At 30.2% G+C, this 9027-nt stretch overlaps 1 protein-coding gene across 7 annotated transcripts in view; it reads left to right on the forward strand.

The window, feature by feature from the left end:
- Positions 1 to 9027, forward strand: part of LOC106463828 (pleckstrin homology domain-containing family H member 1-like) — a 151051-nt gene that overhangs the window by 118160 nt on the left and 23864 nt on the right. For all 7 annotated transcript variants that reach the window (XR_002611576.1, XR_002611574.1, XR_002611575.1 and 4 more), the window contains exons 24-26: positions 2091 to 2188; positions 4418 to 4559; positions 6320 to 6450. Coding sequence is in view for 4 of the 7 variants with exons in the window: in XM_013923904.2 (XP_013779358.1) it covers positions 2091 to 2188; positions 4418 to 4559; positions 6320 to 6450 (371 nt within the window). In the remaining 3 variants the exon portion in view is untranslated. The remainder of the gene's footprint in view (positions 1 to 2090; positions 2189 to 4417; positions 4560 to 6319; positions 6451 to 9027) is intronic.

The following is a 9027-nucleotide window of genomic DNA, read 5'->3' on the forward strand; positions in this document are numbered from 1 at the left end:
AGTGATGCATCATCCCATGAATGTTGGTCTCTTTAATATACAATGAAAATTTCAGCAGTCAGATTCAGAAACCACATATAAATTCAGATATCAATTCAATTGGCACATAAACCATCTAAAATCTAAAATAAAGTCACAGCTCACCATCAAAGGACCAACCAGACAGATGCATGATAAAAAAAATTGTTTTGTTTACCTTGGCAATAACACCATTAAAAATGTGACATATGAACTTGAGTGCAGAATTTGCTCTGCAAAATATATTGAACAGACTTAATCATTCAGGAAAGTTAATTTGAGACACACTGAAAAAGTAACACAACATGACACTCACTCTTTTTCTATTAAACTTTTGTCTAGATGTCAAAATGTTTTTTAGACAGAAAATATATATGCTGTACTGATAGAAACACGAAAACCACAAATCAACAAATTTATGGGTTGGCCAATTTAACTTAACAGTATTTATTTATCATTATTATTATTATTACAGTAGTCCCCCCTCTTGAAAGACCCCCCCCCCTTCATTCCCAACCACAATACCAAAGTAGAAATACAGCTACACTATTTACTACCCCTTGTCAGTGACTACCGACTAGTTTTATGAATAAAATTAAAGACTGTTTGTCGCACATGAACATCTGCATGGCAAGATTTCACATATGTGCATAGAACTTGCTGTCAGTCTTGTTGTTGATTGTCCCAGTTGAGTACTTCCATCTGCCATGTCTAGGACACAGAAGATTTTGACCCTGGAAGAGAGAGATTATCAGTGCTGAAGAAGACTGATGAATGTAAATCCTTCCGTGCAATAGCAATTGAGGTCGAAGTTAGGAAGATTCAAATCCAGAAGTGGGAGAGTGGGGAGAGGCCAAACTTCTACTCTTTCTTCAGACAAGGAGGAAGAGGATGACGGTGTAACAACATTAGCTATGTCTGTGGGAACAGCTGTGGGATATTTGGAACAACTGAGGGACTTCACAGTTGCTTGTCAAAATTCTGAGTTGCTGCAATATGTCAGCAAGAGCAAGGATGCCATTGAGAACTCTATCTGCAAATCAAACAGACTAAACTCACAGATTATTATCATGTATAACATTTTATTTTATCTCTTATTTTAGTATGCATTGTGTTTATGTATGTAGTGTATAGGGTACAGCATTGTATGGTACAATAAAATGGCATTATAACAATTTATATGCAATACAAAAGTAATTACTGTACTCATAACTTCTTCATTCATCTAGCCATGCCATTCTAGGAGTAGTCCAGTCTTGAAGCTCCACCTCCTCCTGAGGAAAGACAAACCCCTCTTGAAAAACCACTATTAATGTGAACCACAGGATGGTTGCTCAATATGAGGACTACTGTATTGTGTTTTTTCTTGCTTCATAAAATGAAATTGCTTAAAATTTTAGGATTTTTGTCTGAGTATATTTACCTCAAACATTCTGTTGTTGGAATACTTTGTTAATCAGTAATGATGCATGGCCATGTGTTTACAACATAAAACTGTTTAAGATTTTAAAGATTTTTTTTCAATTAGCCATTTGTTCTAGGTATCAAGACTTGACAATAGTAGTTGTGTTGTTGTAAAACACTTTACTCAGAAGAAATAAAAAGCCAAAACATTGATAGAATAAATATTTCTTGATCTCAAGTTGTTTCTTACTTTTATAATGTCAAAAATATTTTTTTATGTTCCAGGTTATCTCATAACTGTCAGTTAATTCAATGTATATGGGGGGCATAGCAAACAACTTTTCATATCACATATATTTGTGCTAAGTATTAAAAATTAATAAGAACTGTAATTTCTTTCAAGAAGTTGGGGAAGTTGTTAAATGTGCATAAACATCATGTATGAAACTGGAAAACATGAGGATGGGACGTTTCTATCAGTATCTAGCACTTGTGCTGTTAGGTATTTTCAAATCAATCTTTCATAACTAATAGTTGTGTTGCTTGTATTTTTAATAAATGAAAAAATATATGTATTTGCCTTTTTAACCTATGTTATTTTAAAATATTCACAGTATTGAATTTTCTACTTATAATTATATGCCCCAACTTTATCTTTTGTTTTCTAGATTTGTGATGTCATTACAAAATGGGAACAAGCCTTAAGGGAGAAACATCTTGGAAAATTTGAAACCACTAAAGCTGTTAGGTTAACATACAAAAACAGGTAAATAAGAACTACTGTTTAGAAACCAATCAACTGATTGGCTCCTTATGATGAGAATTGAATGATGTGTTAAGAAAATTGTTTTGAGAAATATTTAGAAATGAAGCAGATTGTTATCACAAATTTTATTCAGTCATCTGCAGTGTAAGTGTATTTTCTGTCAGATAGTTTATCAATGAAAAATTATACTGACCAAAATGATATTTAGACCTAAATATATAGTTTTTCTATACTGTTTGAGGTCTAGTCTGGTATCACCTGTTCAACATAAAGAACTGTGTATCCAATTATCACTAGTATAAATATAAGGTTGTTAAAGTTTATATTTTGAGTTTATAGTACATTATTCCTTCCCTTTTTTTGTACAAACAAGTATGTAATATTTATACAGTTTTGGCAATAGTTTTCAACTGAAGACTAATCAGCAGTTTTAAAAGATACAAATAATTTATAGAAAGAGGTTTCTATATCAGAAATATACTTCATAAAGGTCCTCTAATCATCACATTATGTGTGTATACACTTTATGTAAGTGTACATCAAATCACAGTATTTAATAGCACCTAGTTTTATTCACATTTCTCACACTTTTGCATTAATTGTAGACTGGAGTTACTTTGGTTGCTCTGAATTTCTAATGTTATCATATCAGGAATTAAGCTTTATATACTTGTTTTGGTATTTCTGATTCTGTGCCTTTACTGGACTTACCATAACTTTATGTATTTGTAAGCTAAATAATTTGATTAAATATTGAAAACTAAACTATGAATGGTACTTAAAGAAGCTCAGTTTAATGTGACTTCAGATGAACATGATACACAAGTTTTACTTTACACTGCTTTATAGTTTATCAGTGCTGAAGTTTTCCAGGCTAGATAAACAACTGCTATGTATTGAAATAAGTCTTTTACATTCTACTCTTATTGTCATTTGTCCCTTAACTTTATATTTACACTTCATTAAATTTCATTATTTCCAATCAAACCAAGTGGAAATAAGAAAGGAATGTTGTGCATTAGAAAGGTGTTTAAGTTTCTTAACTAAAAATAATGCAGTTTTCCACCAAGAAATAGCAATGGAGCATCTCATTATTCTTTAAATGAATAATATTTTTCTCAGTAAGTGTAATAATTAGAGCAAATATTTGGTTTTATATACTGTAATAAGAGAAAAATTATGCATGTAACACTTTTTTGTTAGTGTTCTATAAGGATTGTGTTTATACAATTTTTTTAACCCATGAAAATGTTAAGTATTTTAATTTGGTACTTTTTGCCAAAATTACAATAAACAATAAATGTATTCTAAGTCTTTCAAGCCATCTAGCATAGCTGAAAAGTCCTGCTGACTGTTTGTCCTTATCTATATAAATATAACAGTACTGTTTGTTGTATGTCCATGTAACTGTTTCACAGGGTGTGGATGGATCTTCACCAAAATTGGTATAGAGGTTCATTGGGTCCATGGATAGATACATACAAATTTTCAGTTTTGCATTTTGTGTTTTTTTTTATGAGTGTTTTTGCATTTTAGCATTTTTTCCACTACCTCACCTGTGGATGGATCTTTACCAAATATGGTATGGAGGTTTGTTAGATACATGCGGAGATACGTGCAAATATGGGGTGTCACATTTTGTGTTTTGCAGTTTTTATGGGCATTTTTGCATTTTTTACAATTACGTATAAGGGAAGCAACTTTTTATGTCCTAAGATAACCTTTCATTAATCATGAATTTAAATAACTTCTGTCCAGGGGACGGGTACTAGTAGACCAATAAATTGAAGACTGAGACTTTAATAAATGGAAACCAATTGCTTATATTTCAGAAACTTTTACTTTGGAAAGGAAATTTTTGTTCAACAAATTTTAAACTATGATTATAAGTTCTGAAGATGTTATGTACATTTTAAAGAATGAAGCTTTTTTAGATTTGTCATGTAATTAAATGTTTTATGATATTCTAAGCTTTAGTAAAAATAAGTTAAAAATCTTCAACATTTATTTGCAAAATTTTGTACTAATTTTAGCTAGGCATATCCTGATGCAATCTGATGGTTGAAACTCTACAAAACACAGAACTAAGTAATTAAATGCTATTTAAAATTTATTTTTGAATGTTTCAGGTTTTAATAAATATGCATTTTTACACACATTGATATGCAGATAATAACTTTCACACTTTTGAAGACATCTCACTTCTTTATTCGTTTTCTTATTTCACAGAATTTGTCTTCGTCAGTGTTTGAAGGGAGAGAATGAGAAAGAAAAGTTATTAACAGCCTTCCAAATACATGAAGATATAATGCAAGGGAGGTTCCCTGCAAACAGTGAATTAATCATGGAATTAGCAGCACTTTTGGCTCAGGTAAATTAGGTTTTTTATATTATTAACTGGAGTAATAAGGAGTATTATTGGCTCATATAAGAGAGACTACCTACAACTAGCAAACTAGTGACAAGACTAATAATGCTCACAGTTTATGTGGTTTTCTACAATCATTGAACTAGAGATGCAGTCAGTAGTGCTCTTGGCTCGATTATGGTTGGTTTCTTATAAATGGTGGACCAATAATGATTTGGATAGTAATGCAGATAAAACGTTTTTTGTAATTAACTTTGATCTAACTTTGGTAAGCACTTTACATTGCAATTAGTTTTGTAGATTTTCTTTGCACAGTTTTTTATTTTGAAATATCTTTGATCTTTATACATTTATTCTTTTTTTTACTTCCTTTTCTGTTTTAAAAACCTGAAGGATATGAAGTTTGGTCATTTTCAAGCATGTTTCTATTTGTTTTATGCCATATATGTTAACTGAAATGTTTTACATCCCATTTAGTGAACACACAGACTGTTATATTTACACTTTTCATAAACTTTAATGGCAAATACTATTGATAAAGTTATTCAAAGATAATGCTTATGTATGATACGTATTGAAACTTCTCTACCTTTTGGTTGAGAAAGACTATAAGATGCTACATGTTATACTGCACTATAGTTATATAAGTAACTATTAATATTAACTTCCATTCAGAGCAAACTACCTACTTAAATCAAAACTAAAAATCAACCTGGTTATGGGTATAGTTAATTAAATATACTTTTAATACATTCTTACTTGTATAGATTAGAATGCATTGATTCGTCAATTGAGTACTCTCACTGTAAACAATATTTTTGGCAAGAATAAGTCTTGTACACATATTTATATTCAGTAAAATGTACTTTTGAAATTAGCAGATTTAATTTAGTTATGAAAAATTTATTCATAATGATACTATGCTGTACATAATCAATACTAAGATTTATTTGAGCTTGAGATCTTGTTATAGCTGCTACTGTTTTCTAAAATACAATAACTTGTTGGAGTTTACAAGTTTCATTTGGTTCATCTGAAGCACATTTCTTGTAAAAAAAGCACATTGTTGTAGATGAAAGAAGTCTTGTTTTATGTAAGATATGATTCTTTAATTAAGGGGCTCATCCTCAGAATGGAAGTTACTGTATTTTGAATTACTTTAGGTAAATAGAAGATTAATACATACTTTTTTGAAGCACATGTTGTTATTTGGAGCTTGCTTAAAGACACATGGTTACTGTCATTCTTCTTGGTAAGTCAGGTTACTGATTTTATTCATAATGTCTCTTTTAAGGTCCTGTAATAAAACTGCTTTTTAAATTGGTCTTTTAATCTTTTGAAACTTGAAGATTTGCAGTTTATTTTTCACAGAGATTGAAAGTAAAAAAAATGTGGATATTTTGCAGTATTTAATTATGATCAACTAAGCATATCAATTTTAACTTTTAGAACTAGAACTACAATGTATTTTATTTTAAAACTCACCAAAAAATAAACGCTTAGTAAAGAAAACTGCTGATGCTGGTGTAAGGTTTGTCCTTTTTTTAGTTTAGTGTTTCTGAAATTTAGGTCTATAATTTCCCAGAGGAAGAGTATCAGTATAGGAAAATTATGGACTTATCTTGTTTCATGATTCTGACCATAGAAAGTGCATGTTAAGTGACCAGGTTTTATTAAATTCCTAATTTTTAGTTTAATAAGAGTTTTCATATTTAGGATATTCTCTTTATGTCAGTGATCACTTTATTGTATTGTTTAATCAGGTAGATTATGGAGATTATGGTGGAGAACATATTCGAGGAAATGGTGTTTCCACAAGGGATCCTGATGTTCAACTACAGCAGGTTGTAGAACGATTTGTCCCTGTACGATATAGGGAGACAAGGAATTTGAAGTATGTTTTAATTTATTTCAAACTTACATATCTACCCATACTTATATTTATATCATATAAACTCGTTGGTGTTTCTTAACTCCTAATCCAGTCAGTAAAAATACGTATTTTTAACAGTAAAAAATAAGCATATAGTTTTATTATTCATTTTATGTTCCAAAAATATCATGAGAAATTACATTGAAAATTGATAGTTTAAGAAAATGTTCCCCAGTGGGCCAGGGATACGTTTCTGGACTTGCAATGCATATTGTTTAACTTTGCACTAAAACAATCAAACTGTCATGATACAAAAGACTGTTTAGTTTAGATGTTACTGATTGATTTGTTTTTGTGAGTGAATATTTTATTATTGTTTATTATTTGTTATAATAAGAGTTAAATGCAGACGTTTGTAGGAGGTTTTGTTAATAATTCATTGATGTTGAGTAAATCGAACATTATGTGCAATATATTGATGTTGAGAATATAGAAGGCGGACAGACGATTATGTGATAAAGATATAAATAGCGTGAGATGAGTGAGAATCTGACAGATAATAGTGAAAGAGAATAAAGTTGGCATGAAGTTAAGTTCCATAGAAGTGATAGGCTTAGTGATTGACATAGGCCTAACATTTAATATGTTAGAGTGAAACTAACAGTAGAAAAGAAGATAAGAAAAATAATTGTATTCCATCAAAGCATGGTTCTAAAGTAATTGAATCAGCCTGAGTGCAGTTTGACAAAAGGAACAGAAGATTTTTAGAAGAAAGAAGACCAAACAATTATGGTAACTTGCACCACAATTGTAAGTGAATTACAGAGAATACTAGTGTGATAGAAATAGAGAAGATAGTTTGGCTTGTCAACTGAAATTCTAAAGTAACTGAACAGGCCTAAGTGGATATTTGACAAGAAGGAGAGAACTATATATATAGTATTTATGATATGTCCATAATATCCATAGTGTTGAATAATTTATTGTACACATGTTAACTTGTTTTCAATTTATCACTAACAAATCACAGAGACCTACTGTAGAAGAATCCTAAGCCCAACAACAAAATACTATATATATATACATATATATTTATACTATTAAGAAATATAACAAAAAGCCTTTTATTTTGACAATTGGCGAAAAAGAAGAATCTGTATTTTTAAATTCTGACACAAACAAATAAAACAAACATTTATGAATATAACCTATATAAGGGAAACTTAGCATGTGTAAAATAAAAAATCTAATGGGGAAACAAAATCATTAAAATATTACTCTTGTTAATGTAGTGAAGGTGGTAAAAATGACTTGTATCCACACATACATTGACCACTAAGAGTTCTTCCATACAGTAAACATATTCACTAAATGCTGTTTCAAGGGTATGTTAGGCAGTGAAGGAATAGTTGAGTATATATATATATAAAGCTGAAGATGGCCTTCATAAAAAGCTGAAAAGTCATCTCAACTCTAGGAATAGATGGGAGCAATCCATTGAAGCCAAAACTTTTAATATTTACATTATTGAAATTCCCTTTTTCAAGCAGATTTTATTTTTGTTTAATAATACCTTTGTTATAAGTGACATGATAGAGGTATTGTGAAAATAGCATATAAATATTAGCTGTTTTCGAACTCTATGAAAATATGTTGTTTATTTGAACATTTTATATATTTGAAACCAATCTCAAATATTTTTGTAATTCTTTGTGTAAAAAATTATTAAAACTTATAAGTATGAAATATTTTTATGTTAGGAATATTCTTTTATCTATGAATTCTTATAATATCAGGGATTGATAGATAATTAATAGAAATAGTTAATCATCAATTATTTTCATTTACTGGATTAATGTTTCATAATTATATATATGATATTATAAAATATAGGGTGAGAGAATTTGTTTGTTTGTAATTAAGCACAAAGCTACACAATGGGCTATCTGTGCCCTGCCCAGCACAGGTATTGAAACCCGATTTTGAGCATTGTAAGTCTACTGTGCCACTTGGGGGCAGGGTGAGAGAGCATTAGGTTTTCACTGTAATGATTTTAAATGCTTGAAATATCATATCCTAGAAATTAATAAACATTTAAAAGAAAAGAAAGAGTCACTTGAGTTAATTTATTATTTCAAATTGTACAAAATATTTTTATAATGTACAAATACAAATTGAAGATAAAAACACCATAAATTTTTTCTTAATTACCTTTTTATATTCCACATTTAATGATGGGAAAAGACAAAACAACTGACACTAATTATCGTATTTCATGGTTGTATGCATGTGATATATGACCAGTTGAAGATTAAACAACTGATACTAGTCATGAGGCATGTAACCAGTAGAATATGTACTGTTACGACAGCGGAAGTCACGCGACGCTGGGATCATGCACCCTAGAGTTTCTAGAAGGATCATGAATTATCAAGGAACTCCGCAAATGTCCTAGTGTTTTCCAGGTGCCCTTTTTTTTAGTATATAAGCCTGGCGAGAAAAACCAGCGCAAGGGCAGAGATAGATATGCAGATAGATTGAAGATAGAGATAATTGAGTCAAGCGAACAGTAGGTACCGTAAGTAAAGTGTGTGAATC

Source organism: Limulus polyphemus, unplaced genomic scaffold (assembly GCF_000517525.1).
Source record: "Limulus polyphemus unplaced genomic scaffold, Limulus_polyphemus-2.1.2 Scaffold1494, whole genome shotgun sequence".
Taxonomy (NCBI): domain Eukaryota; kingdom Metazoa; phylum Arthropoda; class Merostomata; order Xiphosura; family Limulidae; genus Limulus; species Limulus polyphemus.